We start from the raw sequence: 19614 nt of genomic DNA on the forward strand, positions 1-19614 counted from the left end.
GAAACAAAAGAACTAGACTTAAAGAAACAGTAAATTACGTACATTCATACCTGCACTCCACATATCTTATCTACATATTTATCAACATAGAACATCTTCAATTAATGAGATGACTTCTATATTGTAAGCAATGTTTAAAAGTCTGATACAATTTAAATGTGACAAAAATAATGAGATGTGGTCAAGTAATTTCTCCAAAGACGTCTTTTTCTTGTGGGAGCGAGGGGACTGCACTGGTCTTCGTTGCTGCTTGCGGGCTTTCCCTAGTCGTGGCGAGCAGAGGCTCCTCTCTGGCTGTGGTGAGAGGGCTTCTCCCTGCAGTGGCTTCTCTTGCTGTGGAGCACGGGCTTTAGGGTGCGCAGACTTCAGAGCTGCAGCTCATGGGCTCTAGAGCTCAGACTCAGTGTTTGTGGCACAACTGCTTAGCTGCCCCAGGGCATGTGGAATCTTCCCAGACCAGGGATTGAACCCGTGTCCCCGGCACTGGCGAGTGGATTCTTAACCACTGGATCACCAGGGAAGTCCCGGAAGATGTCTTAAATATATTCCAGTGGGGTAAGGAGTGTGTGTGTGTGTGTGTGTGTATACACACACACTAACAAGGCCCTTTTCCAAACCCCTGTCAATTATATAATTCTAAAACACTGACAGTAAGAAAACAGGACATTTATTATTACAAAGTGGTTTCCAGTGAAGCATTTTTGATTTTGAAGAGAATATTCTCTAATTGGATTTTTATACCTAATCAACAATTCTAATTTCTAGTCTCGAAAAATATAATCTAGGTTCTAAGTTCACAAAATATTTTTATTCTACTAGTAACTAAATTAAATGAACTTTTATAAAATGTTACCTCCTTGAAATTAAATCCTCATATCACAAAAATAAAAGAGAAAAAAATGTGAGAAGGCTGAAGTATCTCCGTTTCCATTTTATCAAACAGTTGACAATGTTTAGTAAACCACCATTATCCTTCCAAATATACATCCAAAAGCTCACCACCAAAAAGACCCATGTAAGCGGCTTTACATATTTCGTAGAGCTGTTTTAAAGTCACATCAACTTTTCACATGAAGATATCAAAATCAACATTGTATGTAAATTAAACATCATGGACAACGAGCCAGGTCAAGATGGATAATTATTAGAAGGTAAGAATCATAATTTTATGTTTTCTTAATAAAGCATTAACAAAATAATCTAGTAAACTGTGAATTCCACTGGAATTTCCACTGGAAATTTCACTTCACATGATTTCCTCTATAAAACTATCAGAAAGTAGCCATTCTACACCCATAAAGAGTTTAACACCAAGATAAAATGAGACTGTACAAAGCACTGTGAAAATGATAAGTATGAGTTATGATTGCTTCCATTTGAATATGTTATTAGACTTCCTTCTGATACCCTCACACCCTGTCATTAAGTCCTTGCTGAGGCAGATGTAGATTTCTTTATCTAGAACCATCTAAATTGTATCAACTCTTCATCTGGCTTCTTCCCTAAAAACTTCTTACTCTAAACACTCATCTTTCCTCCCAAACATCATTTCTCCTTTTGCTGCAACCAACTTTTATCTTTTACCCCATTATCTAACCTCTAGAGTTTTCTTGCCCCACCCCCCAAAAAAGGCAATAGCAAATAAACATAGCAAAGCAAGCAATGTATGAAAATATGCAAGACCCACCCCATCACACCTTCAGTAATTTTACTGAAAATTTCAGTCCCAACTTCTGTTCTGTATAAATGCCATCTTTCAATTAAGAGTAGAAAACCCCAGAGTCAATCTGATTTTATGCTACCTCGGATTTTTGGGGTATGTAACATGTCAAAGCATATAAACATACCTCATAGGAAAAGGCAGTAACTGTCAGGCTTGTCGGCTGCAAGAGCAAAAAAACTTACCTCTAAAATCTTATCAAGGAAGGTTATAGCAGCAGTAAAATCTGAGCTCTCAAAGGCATCCAGTGCTTGTGAGCGCAAACGCTGCATTTCATCAGATTTGATTAGCTGGGACTGGGCTTCCTTTTCTTCATTTTCACTTGGATTTGACTTGAGCTGTAACAAGAAGAAGAAATTAAACAGGGCTTTTTTTTTTTTAGACTAACAATCATAATATACACAATGATCTGAACTTTGTGAACATTCCAGTTTACTGCGGGATCAGTAGGGAAACACGGGCACACCAGGCCCCCCCACGACTAGCCCAGGCGCTGACCACCGTGGGAAGCAGCAGCCAAGGCATCTTTATTCCCACCCGCGTGATGCGCGAGAGCGGGCAGCGTGGCTGGAGTCGGAAGACCTGGGGCGCCACGACCTTCCGGGAAGCAGTGGATTTAGGGCTGGGAAAAGGGAGAGAATGAAGGGAAACACCACTCTCACTCTCTGACATGTGGCTCTGCAGAAACACTTGAGCTTCATGTGTTTTGCTTTCTAGTTATGTTTCTTAAGAATTTATTTTTTAAGTATAAAATAATTGTACCACAATACTGAAAGGCATAGGGAAAATGAAGGAAAGGGAAGTTTTTTAGAGGTATAAGAAAACATTTGATGCTAGAGGGGTTGAGGTACAATTTTTCTCTTTACAGAGAAAAATAAGAGAGTAACAGCTTATTTAAAAGGCCTATGAAGTGGCTTTAGGAGGTCTGTATACTGTCTTTTTTTTTAAAGACAACTTCAACTAGGTATAGTTTATATATCATAAAATTCATTCATTCTGAATGTGCAATTTTATGATTTTTAACAAACTTACAAAGCATGCAACCATTCCCACAGTTTTAGGCCGTTTCTGCCACCTCAGTGAGATCCCTGTGTCTGCTTACAGCTCACTCCCGCCCCCAGCCGGGCCTCTAGCACAGTCACTCTTAACAGTTTCTTCCTCCAGATGGAAAAATCCTAAGCCTAATGGCTCAGAAAAAAAAAGGTGCCTACATTAAGAAACTACTGACTTTTTATAAAAAATTTTTGAGATTACAGTTTATATTTAATTCCTGAAATCTAATGTTCCTACTAAGATGGAAATTGCAGTTAATGGGCTCTCTCCCATTTTGGGTGAGGTGCAAACGCCAGTAGGTTATTTCTAGAAATATCTCTCCTTCAGTTCTCCAGTCACACCATTTCCCCTTTCAGCGGACTCATGTCTAAAAAACACCTCCACCAGCTAGCTGGTGGAGAGAACACTGCAGATGAAAAACCTTAAGAATATTAATTTTTGGTAAAGGGTCTGCATTTCTCCATTTTGTTTCTTAGAGGATACTTCATATATTTTTTCTGTCTTTTTATCTTTGGTTTTTTCTATCTTTGGTTTTTGAAGGAATGGCTAGGACTCCAAATATTCATAGCTGACTACAAACTGGTAACCTCAGCTCACTCTGGGAGTAGGTTTTCCCTGCGTGATTAAATTGTCCAATTTGAGGAAGCTGCTCTGCTCTGGGCCATGGCATGCTTGTCTTTGTTTTACCATCCTCGAGGTAGTCGAATCCTTCCGATGAAACACCACAGTGGAAGGAGTATTAAACGTGTGTGTACTGTCACTTTGCTCTGGGTAAAGGTAGATGTTTTTTGATAACTGCCTCCTCTGGATGGAATTTGCATCTCTTCTCTCCCAAACTGTAGAGTCTGTCCTCCTCCACACAATCTTCCCTGTAGGCAGGTGAGGGAGGGCAAGGGTGAGGATGGAGGACTCAGCCTCACTCCATGGTCAGACAATGGGGATGGGAAAAGAGCAGAGGGCTCGGGTCATCAGGGCCTCAGCGGGGCCTCATCGGGGCAGGGAAGGAAGGGGGGTGGGGGTGGAGGAGAAAGAGAAGATTCTTCCAAAAAGGTTTAAGAAAGAAGTTTGAGGAACAAACTAAAGATTGAAACTTATAACTCGGGAGAGTTTCAAAGAGGATTAAGTGAGATGAAGGTTTTCACTCTTTTCCCAAGGTTGCTGGCTCTTCTCAACTACCCTCTCATGTTCGAGGACAGTCACACATGGAAACTGAACGCTGCTGCTACTTCCCTACCTCCTTTTGTCATGTTTCTTGATATCCCTTCTCTTCTTTGGTATTTTACATTTCAGCCAAACCTTTACCTATCTTACAATACTTTATTTCTTATTTACCATGGTCACTATCTTACGAAGAAAAAAATAATAATGAACATAGATGCAAAAATCCTCAACAAAATACTAGCAAACTGACTCCATCAGCACATTAAAAGGATCATACACCATGATTAAGTGGGATTTATTCAAGGAATACAAGGACTTTTCAACATCTGCAGATCAATGATATATCACACTGACAAATTAAAGAATAAAAGCCATATGATCATCTCAATAGATGCATAAAAAGGCTTGTGATAAAACTCAACATTTATTAATAATTAACAAAAAAAAAACCTCTTCATAAAGTAGGCATAGAGGGAATATAACTCAGCATAATAAAGGCCATATCTGACAAATCCACAGCTAACATCACACGCAACAGTGACAAGCTGAAAGCATTTCCTGTAAGATTTGGGCAAGACAAGGATGCCCACTCTCACCACTTTTATTCAACATAGTTTTGGAAGTCATAGCCACAGCAGTCAGAGAAGGAAAAGAAATAAAAGGAATCCAACTTGGAAAATAAGTAAAACTGTCACTATTTGCAGAGGACATGATACTACATACAGAAAATCCTAAAGAGGCCACCAGAAAACTACTGGTGCTAATCAATGAATTTGGTAAAGTTGCAGGATACAAAATCAACGCATAAGAATCTAAGAGATGAATATTCATTTATCTGTGTGTATAATTCTATACAATTTTCCCTGTATCCATTAACACAGTCAAGATACTGGTAGACTGTATCAATGTCAATATCCTGGTTACAATATCATAGTTTCCTAAGATATCAGCACTGGGGAAAACGGGTTACTAAGTAAAGGGTACACAGGATCTCTCTGTACTATTAATTACAACTGCATGGGAATCTATAATTCTCTCAATAAAAATGTCAAATAAAAAGGAAAGATCATTCAGTACAGGTGTACATTCTCATGGAAGAACGCTGTGACAAGAGCAGCAAGGGCAGGTTTAAGAACACATGAGCAGAAGTGTGACTGTCAAACAATTACAAGTGTGAAGCTTCATGAACATCCCCTTTTCATTCCCGAGAGGTTTTAATACTGATGACAGAGAAGACATTAACTCAAGACACATCCACACTTTACCAAAAGGATACATCCAATGCCCAGTAAGGACTAATCTGTGCTAACGCTTTATTCTAAATTGTGGTATTTCTAAAAGAGTACTCTAGTCTTTGTAACTGGAAAAAGAACTCTAAGTTTAAGCACTTATTAAAAAGAAGGAAACTAATTATTATGTTTTACCACTCATCCATTTAACAAATGTTTACACAACACTTGCTGTGTATCTAGAGGACTGGGCCAGGTAAAGTTTCTCCAGCACCACTGACTCCCTGCCGCCTGTCCTTCAGCCTCCTCTCTAACAAGTTCCCAAGCAGCAGGGAATATCAGATAAACATAAAATGACACTGAATCTTTTTGTTTGTTTATTTTAAGCAGAAGAGCATACATGGCTGAAGAGCAGTCCCCGAGGGTCCAGTGTGCAGCCAGCAGGGGGCAGTGCGGAGCCTCTGCATTTTGCTCCAGGTTCCCCAGAAGACGGGACACACCGGCTCCTGCCCCAGTGCCCACTGTACCCAGGCACTTGCTTCCTCCCTCCCTGTCACCTCTCTCTCTTTAGGTCAGGAGATGCCTTCTTTTATGGCACTTGATCTATGAAGCTCCAAGTGTGAGAAACCCCCCATTTGTTACAGGCCGTCTGACCCAGGGCCTCTGTACTACCGGCACGCTGACCACCTTGCGGGCCTGGAGCCTCCTCTGAAGGCGCAGGGGCTTCTGGACAGAGCTGCTATCAGTTATCATGTGTCAGTGAAAGATGGGGTCACAATGGCAATTTGTCAGGTGCCCTCCAGGCAGATTTCACCGGTGTGTGATGCTGAACAGTGTACCACAGGGTTTTCGATTTGAGGAATCAATAAAGCACAAAAGATAAATGATGGCAAAATGCTGACAATGACACTGAATTTTATTAAGACCATGAGTGTCAGCTTCTGATTCAATACAATTAATATCTAATGTGCTCTGGATCTGTCTGCATATGACTGAGTATTGTGACAAAGGTTATGCAAACAGAAGTTTTACTTTTATTTTCATAGTGGTTGTCATCCTAGTAACTAAGCATTCTGATAAACTATAAAAATGCAAATAATAAACAATGAAAGACACACACACACACACACACACACACACACACATATGTGTATAAATATCTCTTTCCTAGAACACTCCAGAATCAAATCCATGTGAAACAAAACAAGTGGGTCTTAAAACAAGCCCCATGAGGGTATGAAGACATCCTCTAGCTGTGTCTCTTCAAACCCTTTCTCAGGGTATAATCCCTTCAATTCCATGTAACCTGTAACATCTCCCTCAACAAATCCAAGATGATTCACACTTTGTAAAGTAGCTACATGGCTGATTACAAAATTTCCTGTTGAGAATCTGTTTCACTATCCCTTTCAAATCAGATAAAGGGTTTCCTGGGTCACTCGGGCAACTTTCAGAATAGCTCAGCTGACATGTCTAGATCTCATGGAGGACAAAGCAGAACATGAGCTGTATAAACTGAGTGAGGATTACTTATCTGTTCCATACACTTTACCTCCCATCCGTTTAAGTGATTCTTTGATGTCATCCACTAAATATTAATTCAGGAACTATGATTCTTACATACACAAATCAAACAATTTTCCTTTTCAGGTATAAAACTATTAAAATGTCTTAATATATAAAAAAATAAGTTCAGTATGTTCACTCAAAATAAATCTTAGCAGAGCCACATAAAAACTGAACTTAACTTACCACTTTTTTAAAATCATCTTCTGCTTCATCAAGTTTTCCTTGTTTGAGTAATAAGTGACCTCGCTGTAATCTTGCCTAAAAAAGAAAAAAAAAAGAGTATACTGAGTATACTAAATTTTCTTTAAACCCAAAGTATAAAACTAAATAAGCTAATGAAATACTAATTTTTCTTATACCCATATGACTTGGCCCTCTGAGAATAATTCCTGGAACCAATGACTACTTCTAAATTTTGTTAAGAGTCTGCTTCCTTAAAAATATTTTTTACTATATCAAATAAATAAAATCTTGCACATGAATGCTCAAAGCGACAGGCAGAAAGTAGAAACAAGCCAAAGTCCCATCAACTAATAAATTAAGAAGCCAATATGATATGTCCATACAATAGAAAATTATTCAGGCATAAAAAGAGATGAAGTACTGACAGATGCCACAATGTTGATGAACCTTGAAAACATTACACTAGATGAAAGAAGTCAGACACAAAAGGCGATGTGTTGTATGATTCTGTTCATATGAAATATCCAAGACAGACAAATCCAGAGAGACAGAGAGAAGTGAGAGAAGAGAAGAGAGAGCAGTGGTTGCCGAGGGCTAGGGCAGAAGTGGGAGGTGACACTAATGGGGACAGGGCTTCCTTAGGGCTCATAAAGATGTTCTGGAACTAGGTAATAGTGATGTTTGCAGAGCCTTGTGAATACACTACAATAAAAACTGCCAAACTGCACACTTTAAAGAAGGGTGAATTTGACGATATGTGAGTTGTATCTCACTTAAAAAGTATTTTAAGCCATCATAGTAACTTTTTGTAATTCTAATAAAACTTGTGTAACTTGGGACTTTACCAATCAAAGCTCTGGACATAGTTTTTGTTTTTTATTAACTCTTAATGCACATGTTTACTCCACTATAACCAGAATAACAATGCCTCTTTAACATCCATCAGTCAACTCTGATATTCCTCTACTAATGTGCACAGTCCCATCTCTTCCAAGAATACCAACTCTCTGATGACGAACATCTACCGTAGACAGAAACCACACCAATATTCGACTAAGACATATTATTACTTTCACAATACATAAAAATTTCCCTAATCCTTTGTTAAATGCATCAACACACATAAAAAGCAAAAGTAAAGCCACTTCAACTGGCTAATAAATACTATAATACTAGGAAAATAAGCTACTTAACCTTTGTGGACGGTTATGCTTAGTTGGGTAAAGTAATAAACAAAATTTGACACTTGCGAATTCTATCTTAAAATAATACAATTATTTCAAACCAAACATTCACCCACATCTAATCAGTCATCTCAAATCCTTTCTGGATTACAGCAGGACACAAACACACAAATAAATGAACTGCCAAATTAATTTTGAGACAATATAATTGGGTCCTTTTATTTTAAGCCATTACAGTGACCTGCCAACTGTCAAGATATCCTATTAGACCATAAATGCCTCCACTTCTGAAGCTTGAGTGTTGGTTCAGGGCAGGACTCTGTCTAATTCACACTGTGTCCTGATCACAGACCACTGTTTAACTGCGTTGCTCTCTCTGCTTTATTCTTCCCACTACAGCCTTGACTGAAACTGCCATCCGTCACCTGACAGCCTCTTAATTCAACAGCTTCTTCATCAGCTCATTTCTCAGCCTACACCCCATCCTCCACACAGATACCTTTCTAAACCACAAAGCTGACATCACTGCCACACTTCTGGGCTTCTCTGGTAGCTCAGCTGGTAAAGAATCCGCCTGCAACACAGGAGATCCTTGTTCGATGCCTGGATTGGCAAGATCCCCGGAGAAGGGATAGGCTACCCAGTCCAGTATTCCTGGGCTTTCCTAGTAGCGCAGACGATAAAGAATCTGCCTGCAATGCTTCTAAAAATCACCTAATGTCCCACTCCACTGTGCCTCCTTCACACATACCTATGACTCCGAGGACTGAATTTCTCTTGTTGCCCAGTCCACTACATCACAGTGGCTTTCTACATCCTCCAGTTATGCCTAGCATGCCAATTTTCACCTTAAGAAACAAATTACCTCTTCCAAGTTTCCTTAAGTTTTCCTTTTAAGAAAGTTTAGGTGCACTTACTGCAGTGAAATCCATCTTCAATTCAATCACTTTAGTTAAATCAGGAAGTGCTGCTTTTGATTTGCCCATAGCTAAAAAGACAGTAGCTCTCCGATAGTAAGCAATATAGTTATCAGGGTCACCATCTGAAAATTAAAATAATAAATATTAACTTGCAGTACTTTATTCAAAAAAACCAAATCACCTTAACAGTATTAAAGTTTGTACTTCTACTAAGAAAAGCATTAAGAAAAGAACTTCTTCATCAATACTGGGTCATTTTGCCTAACAAGATCACTGCAAATAAATCCAGAACAGAGGTTCAGCAAACTGTAGCCTTTAAGCCAAAAGCAAGCCACAGACTAAGTTTTTACACTTTTAAAGAGCTGCCCAAATATAGAAAAATATAGACACTATACAGCTGCAAAGCCTAAAATATTTATTATCTGGCCCCTTAGGGGAAAAGTTTGCCAACTTCTGATCTAGAATATTAACTATATTCAGCTCAACTTTTATAAGTATGCAATTGTGTTTGTCTTTGTTGAAATTTTCTTAAGTGAAATACTGATTGAGAATATGGACTCTACACTGATTCACAGGATTTTAGAATATTACAGACTCCCAATTACAATGATACACTGAATGTGCAATCCCTGCTCTTTCCCAAACTCCAACTAAAATGGCAGTGAAGAAATCAGGGTATGGACCACCGGACAAAGGAGAATGGGAAGGAGAGCGAGACCAGAGAGCAAGGTGAGAGTCAATAACAACATCTGAAAGAAGGTAAGCAGACAGAAAAGAAAAAGGAAAGGAAGCAAAAGGGAAGGAAAAGGAGGAGAAAGAGAAGGAGGGACAGAAGGAAGAAGGGAGCAAAGAAGGCAAGGAGGAAGGTATTAGCGAGGAAGTGGAGATGGGAGCCCTTGTGCGCTGTAGGAGGGAATGTGAAATGGTGCGGCTACTGTGGTATAAAGACTCCTTAAAAACTAAACACAAAACTACCATATGAACCACCAATTCCATTTCTAGGTATACATATTCACAAGAAATGAAAGCTGATTGCCAAGATGTGGAAGCAATCCACGTGCCCGTCAACAGATGATGGATACAGAAGATGTGGTGTAAAAAAGAATGAAATCTCGCCATTTGCAGCAACATGAATGGTCTGGGAGGGCATTATGCTAAGTGAAGTAAGTCAGACAGAGAAAGACAAATACTGTATAATATCACATATATGGAATCTAAAATATACAACAAACTAGTGAATATAACTAGACTCACAGATATAAAGAAGCAGACTCACAGATACAAAGAACAAGCTAATGGTTACCAGCGGGAAGAGGGAAGATGGGAGGGGCAATATAGAGATAGGGGACTAAGCGGTACAAACTATTAAGGTATAACCTTGAAGAAAAAGAACTGAAAGCTGATAACTATATACCTATATTCAGAGCAGCATTATTCACAACAGCCCAATGGTAGAGACAACCTAAATGTCCACTGGTGGGCAATTGGATAAATAAAATGCGGTATATACAGACACTGGAATATTATTTGGCCTTTAAAAAGGAATCAAATTCTGATAAATGCTACAATGTAAATGAACCCTGAAGACACTATCCTAAGTGGAATAAGCCAGACACAAAAGACAAATATTTTATGTTCCACTTCTAGGAGGTACCGGGAATGATCAAATTTTTAAAGAGAGATATTAGAGTGGTGGCTGCCAAGGTCTGAGAAGAGAGGGGGATCAGAAATGAGAAACAACTGCATGATGGGCACAGAGCTTCATTCTGACATGATGAACAAGTTCTGGAGATGGATGGGGGTGATGGTTGTACCACAATGCAAATGCACTTCATGCCACTGAACCACATGCTTAAAAATGATTAAAAACAGTAAATTCTGATTTGTATATTTTACTATAATATAACAGTGAAAGAATGAGGCAGTCAGGGAAAACAAATGGCTAAATGTTTTTATGCAGAAAAACTGTCAGAGAAGATTATGTATGAAAAAGCTTGTTATTAAAGCCTATATAAAGTCTCTATATAAAATATTCTGGGGGCATTCACTTTCACTTATTTTACTATTCAGTTTTTAGGTATTTTAAGATATGAAATGGGATTGGAAGCCCAATTTATAACACTGAACCTATTAAAAATAAAGAATCAAATGTCAATGGTTCAGCATATCCAAGAATCAACGTGCTCAGTGATACAGGGTCACTTAAACGGCAAATCAAAACAGCCTTTCCTGGGTCTTCATCTTAAAATACTGTCAGTTCCTAGAACCAGTGCCCGTTTCTATATCATTATGCATGAAGGAGCAGCTGAACAAGAATTGGCTTAAGAAACATGCTTAGTTTCTCACATTATAAGATTTGATAACATTGAAAATAATAACTTTCCCTATTATCCATCCAAATACAATACAGTTCATTATATAAATCATATGCAAGTCTACATATGGAAAACGTCCAAACGTAGACGTCATTCAAAAACATGTCAAAGTGTTTTACTAGTTTATTCAAAATTTGAATATGAGAAATGAAAGTCTAATCCTAAAACTGTCAAACAATTCAAATATGAGAAAATTAGCCCTAATAAAGAAAATACAACTACTATCTGGAGAAAAACATCAGAAAGCCTACTATCAATGATGCTGTAAATGGGGGCAGTGGGAGGCAGAAAGAACACCAGCCTTGCGGAGGCACAGAAAACTTTTCATTCCTTAGCAGTGAAATGTGTGTATTACCATATGAGAAATAGATCGCCAGTGCAAGCCTGACGCATGAAACAGGGCAGTCAAAGCCAGTGCACTGGGACAACCCAGAGGGGTGGGATGGGGAGGCAGGCAGGAGGGGGGTTTAGGATGGGGAACACATGTATACACACGGCTGATTCATGTCAGTATATGGCAAAAACCACCACAATATTGTAAAATAATTAGCCTCCAATTAAAATAAACAAATAAAAAACTTTTCATTCTTGCTCTCAGCTAACCCAACTCTACCCCTTCATTCATTCAAACTTTTAACTCAGCACCACCAGAGACTAAAATAATAATAGTAATAACAACAGTAAGATAGTACCTATCCTTAAGAAGTTTATGGTCTTCTACACTGGAATGTGACCTTGGGAAAGTCACTAGAATACTCTGCTTCCTTTTGTGTAAATGTCAAGAGTAATGTTCATCCCCTTTACACAAGCGAAGTTGAAATTCAATGAGAAAGCACCACAATATGTTTAAGTGCCAAATGAACGCAACCATGGATTTAGCAAAATTATGTTAAGTGTGATACTGGTTTTCTTACCAAGCAACTGAAGAAATCTATCATTTCATTCACGCCCACCATTTAATCCACCACTTTAGACATTCATTCGTGCCAGATATATGTAAGACATTCTGCAAGGTCTACCAAAGAAATGTTTTCAGACCCTAGGAGTCACTCACTATCCACGCTAAGACCATGCTGCAGAAACGAGAGGCGGGGCATCCTGACTGCAGGAAACCTGCACTGTGGCTTCTTAAGGATAAAATGTCTAAACAAAACTTGTGCCAGACTACTTCATAAAAATGAAACAGAGGCGAGACTTCCCTGGTGGTCCAGTGGTTAAGAATCGGCCTTGCAATGCAGGGGATGTGGCTCTGATCCCTGGTCAGGAAACTAAGACCCCACATGTCACAGAGCAATTAAGCCTGCACGCCCAAAGAAGATCCCACGTGTCCCCAGCTGAGACCTGATGCAGCCAAATCAAAAAACATATATTAAAAAAAAGTGAAATAGATATAACTGTTTTAGAAGACTATTTAAAAAGTGACACCAACACTCTTCTCAAATCACACTGTTTCCAACCCAAACACTTCCAAATCATAAAACTCCTGCCAAAAAATATCTACATGCCAGATGCAAAAACATTTCAAACCACATCACCAACAGATCTGTACTATAGTTATCTGTGCTGCTACTGAGTTTTAATACATAAACATTTTTCTGTGCAAAAATGTATTTATAAAATATACCATGCTTAAGTAATTTTCAAAATGCAAGCCACGTAATTTTTCAAAAATGAAAATGAGAAAAGGATATCACAACCATAAATACTGTCAGCTATAACATTATAATAAAAAATGATGCATTGATACACCTGATGCCACCACCCAAATTGTATTACAAACTCTAACATCAATTTCTAATCATAGGAAAAGTTAAAAAGATAAAGTACATTATGAAATTTAGAAGTTTGGAAGTATAAACATTTAATGAATTTTTTATATAGTCAGTTTAAAGCAATGTACTAAATTATGGGTGATATTTTAGAACTATGGACAGAGGTTCCTGACACTGTACAGGAGGCAGTGATCAAGACCATCCCCAAGAAAAAGAAATGCAAAAAGGCATAATGGTTGTCTGAGGAGGCCTTACAAATAGCTGTGAAAAGAAGAGAAGTGGAAAAACAAAGGAGAATAGGAAAGATATACCCATTTGAATGCAGAGTTCCAAAGAATAACAAGGAGAGATAAGAAAGCCTTCTTCAGTGATCAATGCAAAGAAACAGAGGAAAACAACAGAATGGGAAAGACCAGAGATCTCTTCAAGAAAATCAGATACCAAGGGAACGTTTCATGCAAAGATGGGCACAATAAAGGACAGAAACGAAAAGAAAAAAAAAAAGAAAGGACAGAAATGGTACGGACCTAACAGAAGCAGAAGATATTAAGAAGAGGTGGCAAGAATACACAGAAGAACTATATAAAAAAGATCTTCATGACTCAGATAACCACAATGGTGTGATCACTCACCTAGAGCCAGACATCCTGGAATGTGAAGTCAAGTGGGCCTTAGGAAGCATCACTACCAACAAAGCTAGTGGAGGTGATGGAATTCCAGTTGAGCTATTTCAAATCCTAAAGATGATGCTGTGAAAGTGCTGCACTCAATATACCAGCAAATTTGGAAAACTCGGCAGTGGCCACAGGACTGGAAAAGGTCAGTTTTCATTCCAATCCCAAAGAAAGGCAATCCCAAAGAATGTTCAAACTACTGCACAACTGTACTCATCTCACAAGCTAGCAAAGTAATGCTCAAAATTATCCAAGCCAGGCTTCAGCAATACGTAAATGGTGAACTTCCAGATGTTCAAGCTGGATTTAGAAAAGGCAGAGGGACCAGAGATCAAATTGCCAACATCTGCTGGATCATCGAAAAAGCCAGAGAGTTCCAGAAAAACATCTACTTCTGCTTTATTGACTATGCCAAAGCTTTCAACTGTGTGGATCACAACAAACTGTGGAAAATTCTTAAGAGAGATGGGAATACCAGACCACCAGACCTTCCTCCTGAGAAATCTGTATGCAGGTCAAGAGCAACAATTAGAACTGGACATGGAACAACAGACTGGTTCCAAATCGGAAAAGGAGTATGTCAAGGCTGTATACTGTTACCCTGCTTATTTAACTGATATGCGGAATACATCATGTGAGACACTGGGCTGGATGAAGCACAAGCTGGAATCAAGATTGCCAGGAGAAATATCAATAACCTTAGATATGCAGATGACACCACACTTACGGCAGAAAGTGAAGATGAACTAAAGAGCCTCTTGATGAAAGTGAAAGAAGACAGTAAAAAAGTTGGCTTAAAGCTCAACATTCAGAAAACTAAGATCATGGCATCTGGTCCCATCACTTCATGGCAAATAGATGGGGAAACAATGGAAACAGTGACAGACTTTATTTTCTTGGACTCCAAAATCACTGTAGATGGTGACTACAGCCATGAAATGAAAAAGACACTTGCTCCTTGGAAGAAAAGTTATAACCAACCTGGACAGCATATTAAAAAGCAGAGACATTACTTTGCCAACAAATGTCTGTCTAGTCAAAACTATGGTTTTTCCAGTAGTCATGTATGGATGTGAGAGTTGGACCATAAAGAAAGCTGAGCACCAAAGAATTGATGCTTTTCAACTGTGGTGTTGGAGAAGACTCTTGAGAGTCCCTTAGACTGCAAGGAGATCCAACCAGTCCATCCTAAAGGAGATCAGTCCTGGGTGTTCATTGGAAGGACTGATGCTGAAGCTGAAGCTCCAATACTTTGGCCACCTGATGCAAAGAGCTGACTCATTGGAAAAGACCCTGATGCTGGGAAAGATTGGAGGTGTGAGGAAAAGGGGACGACAGAGCATTAGTTGGTTGGATGGCATCACCGACTGGATGGACATGAGCTTGAGTAAGCTCCGGAGGTTGGTGATGGACAGCGAAGCCTGATGTGCTGCAGTCCACAGGGTCGCAAAGAATTGGACACGACTGAGCGACTGAACTGAAATGAAATTATGGGTGATATTTTACCACAAAAAAAAAAAAAAAAAATTGTACCTTTTACAGTAGCACAGTTCTTTGATCTTTTGATCTGCAGCAATAACTACAGTAACTGCACAACCTGCTGGTCTAGAAGTCAGGAGACCTGGGCTCACTCACTGTTTGCAAGAGGCTGTCACTACCTTACAGGTTATCTGAAGCAGTCAACATGGCCACACTGAATTTGATGTTTGGTAAATACGACAACTGAAATAGAAGACCTACAGTTCTCTTCTCATAAACAAATATCTCTTAAAGAGATTCAACAGGCCATGATACTACATCACCCCATCCTTACCTACTATATAGTCCCATCAACTATAATTTAAACTCTCTTATCTACAGTTAATTATAAAGTATCAGTGTTTTATATAAACTAAAACAATGAAAGTCTCAAAACATACAGGTCTTCCTCAAATTATACTAAGTGTACCATTTGAGAATCACTGCTACTTGCCAAATTATCATGAAGAGAATGACTTTACTATTCAAATTCTGAATGCATTAGCAGTGTCTCACTTTCTCCCTTTTCTGAATTTCACAAATAAATTACCATGTTTTAGCATTACTAATTTATGTCTTTCAGTGTAGACAATAAATATTTTATTGGGTATTTTTGGGGAAGAGCCATCTGTGGAATTCTTGTATGGTAGTGAAGCTAAAGAAAAATAGGCAGTCATTTTAAACGATGCTAACAATATTCATGGCCCTTAATGTTCCTACTAATTTGTGAGATTAATGAAAGCAAATAATAAAGTACAAAATAAGTAGATGTACATGTTTCTGCAACTATTCTCGTAGTAGCAAGAAAACATTTCTTAAAAAAATAAAGACTTGCATTATCTAAGGTAATAACTGAAAAAATGTTAATTGTCATGCTGCAGCACTGAAGACAACTCAAATCACTGGAAAAAGTGTGGACTTGGGAGTGACCCGGTCACACAGTACAAGGTCTCTCGTGAAAAGTAACTAGTGCAAACTGTCATGCCAACTAACTGACTTTCCAAGGTCAGCTAATCATCAAAAGTTCACATAGTTAAGAAAACCCTATTAACATACTAATTCTGCTTTTAGAAAAGTCTTAATTTTCAAAGACACAATATTTCTATATACCTTACACATGTGATTGTCACCTATTTTCAAAGAAATCTTTATACACAGTTCTCTCATCTGATCTTCTCAGAATGTCCTTTTTTGAGTGGCAGGGTAAAAATTGCTGGGAACATGCAGGTCACTTCTAATTTAAGCCTACATTTTCTTACATGACTTGACCAATGTCACAGAATTATCCAGCAGCAAAGCTATGATTAAAATCTGGGTTTCCTATTATTCTAGAGAGTTAGTAACATCAGTAATAAAAATCTAAAAAGCATGAAGAAAAACATCACCAAGCCAAAACCTAACTACTTTTTGCTTATATAGTAAATCACAATAGAATAATTCTTCTAGTGAGCAGAACTGTATCTGATTAAAAATACACCACTCCTTACTCTGCAGGTTCACTTGTCACTCTTAACCATCCTAAATAAAGGTGAGAATATATAAGTAAATTAAAAAGGAATGAAGAATAGCAATGTCAAAAAGATTATGTAGTGACTTATACGAAAATCTTTAAGACCTCATTCACACCCTATTAACATTTACTCTGGTCATCTCATCTCTCACAGTCCTGTAAGATTAAACACTACAAAGACAGTTGATGCTACAGGCAGACACAAGCAAGCAATAAAAAGTAACAGATTAAGGGGCGGAGGGAGTCTAAAGAACAATAAACAGGCAATGAACTGCAGGATTCCCCCAAAGGCCTCCAAGTAACTATTACATCATTGCTCTCAAATCATCGAGAAAATTAAACTGTATTCAGTGACATCTGTTTCAGAAGGTAGAAAAATATATATATAGTACCTCCGTACCTGCAGGTTCCACAACCACAGATATGAAATATTTGGGAAAAAACTTGCTCCACAGATATTCACAGAGCATCTGCATTACATTTACATAGTATTTGCACTACATTATGTATTATAAGTAATCTAGGGATGATTTAAAGTATACGGGAGGATGTGTGTAGATTACATGCAAATACTACATCGTTTTATATGAGGGACTTGAGTATCCACAGATCTTGGCATCCAAGGGGGTCCTGGAAGCAATCCCCTGAGGCCACCTAGGGATGACTATTAAGTCTCCATTACACTGAAAATTTTCTCATGTTAGACCCATATGTACTCAAGTGTTGTATATTTAGTTTCTTAATGTATTTCACCCAGAATCCTGTAAACATTTTAAAATACTTTACTCAAACAGTAAATACTATTTATTTTAAACGTTATCCCAAAAAAGAGCTACAAGTTAGAATTCACTAAGACGGCCACTGAGTGTTTTGACTCCAAGATACAAACCTACTGCAGCGTGAAACTGAGATAACGCATCCGCGAGCTGTCCAGCTGCAAGGAGTTTCTTGCCCAATTCCAGATGCTTCTCAACATCTGCATTTACTCCACATTCAGCACCTAAAAACAAACAAAAAAAATAACAAATTACCTTCCCATGAACCACAACTGAACTCTCATGAATACAATGTTGAAAATACAGTTGTCTGCTTTAGTCATCCACTCAGATGAAAAAAGTCACAGAAGCTGAAAAGTGAGCTAAAGAAAGCAACAGTCAAGTACAGGGCTTCATTTTATAGACTATAAGCCACCCGAAAACACACTTGTACTAACCTCATCAGTCCAAAGAACATACCTACTCTACAAAATACAAGGAAAATGGGCTAACACAGTGACTAGCAAAAATACTTAAAACTTTTTTGGTCCACAACAACAAAATTAGAACTGCTTTGTTTAACTAGAATCTCACTTTAATGAATATTAGAATCCACTATAATAATCAAGAACTTAATGAGCAACTACAGGGCACCAGGCACTGTTCTACATATTTGGGATAAGTGAGCTAAACAAACAAAAACCTCAGTCACTCGTGGCACCTGACATTATAGCAACAGGAGTCAGACATAAGTACGGGAGGTAAAAAGGAGAGCTGCTGGGTGGCGGGTCAGGAGCAGTGGGGCTTTCAGTATTAAACAAGGTGGTCAAGGGCCTCCCTGAGCAAAGACCTGCCTGAAGAAAGTGAGGACTCACCATGCAGGTATCTAGCTAGGAAAAGAGTCTGCCAAGGACAACCATCTAGTGCGAAGGCCCTGGGGTCAGGCGCCTACCAGGTATGTTCCAGGAACAGCAGGGAGGTCTGGATGACCACCACAGAGCCGACAAGGGAGATGAGAAATGAGATGAGGTCAGAGTAGTAGAGGGGCCTGGCCACGCTAGGCTTTGGTTTCACTCTGAGCAAAACGGGGACCTGGTGAGGAACTGGGAGTAGAACAGCATCGTCTGACTGACAGGCCCATTGTCACCCAACGTGCCGCCTCTCAGCTCCGCATTCATCCTCCCGCGCTGACTGTAATAATGGGCTGGCGTGGGTAAGCACTTTTCTTCACACTGAGCACAGTGCTGGGCTTTGACAGGGCGCTGCAGGAAGCTCCCCTCCTGGCTCCTCTTGCTGCTGTTCCTCTTCTCTGGCCCCTGCCGCGTGGTGTGCAGGGGGACCACCTCCAGAGGGGCCCCGTCCCCGCCACGCATCCAGGGGGCCAGCCCCTCAGCCACCCGGAGCCTCGGTCACACACGACCTCCCACGAGGACATCATACACCTGAGGAGGCGGTTTCTTGCTTCCCCGGCCACTGTGGACCAGCTCTAGCCCTGGCAACTCAGCAAACTTTTTTCTCAACAAACAGGCTGCGACTGTACTGTCTCCAATGAGGGCTGAACCCCAGCCCTGGGGAAGGGACCCCCCTCCAGGCTGGCCCTTCCTTGGGGACTGCCTCTCAGTCCTGGACTATCCCATAAAGTTCCTTTTACACCATTACAGTCGCCCTCCTATCATAACAGTTCTTTACATTAAACTTCCTCTTTTAAAACAACCATGAGGTTTCTGTCTCCTGAAGAGAACCAGACTTTCATACACAATTGCTATTGGGAGTGATTCAAGACATGGAGCCACAAAAATGGGATTTAAGGATTGGTTTGGTCATGCCCTTGAGCTTGAGCGCTGTTGCTGAATTCCGTGTCAATGAGAAATGAGTTAGTAATTTATAGCAGGTATAGAATTAATTAATGAAGATATCATTTGCAGTTGACATGCCGCAAACTGAGGCACATGGCTGGGAAACCCAAGTGGCTGCTGCACTTGACCATAATG

At 39.3% G+C, this 19614-nt stretch overlaps 1 protein-coding gene across 1 annotated transcript in view; it reads right to left on the bottom strand.

Annotated features, from left to right (window-relative positions):
• Nucleotides 1-19614, bottom strand: part of DNAJC3 (DnaJ heat shock protein family (Hsp40) member C3) — a 57944-nt gene that overhangs the window by 18136 nt on the left and 20194 nt on the right. The window contains exons 2-5 of the mRNA XM_043478323.1: nt 17758-17868; nt 9017-9141; nt 6916-6990; nt 1906-2058 (exon numbers count right to left, since the gene is read on the bottom strand). Coding sequence (XP_043334258.1) covers nt 1906-2058; nt 6916-6990; nt 9017-9141; nt 17758-17868 — 464 coding nt within the window. The remainder of the gene's footprint in view (nt 1-1905; nt 2059-6915; nt 6991-9016; nt 9142-17757; nt 17869-19614) is intronic.

This window comes from Cervus canadensis, chromosome 9, assembly GCF_019320065.1.
Source record: "Cervus canadensis isolate Bull #8, Minnesota chromosome 9, ASM1932006v1, whole genome shotgun sequence".
Lineage (NCBI taxonomy): Eukaryota > Metazoa > Chordata > Mammalia > Artiodactyla > Cervidae > Cervus > Cervus canadensis.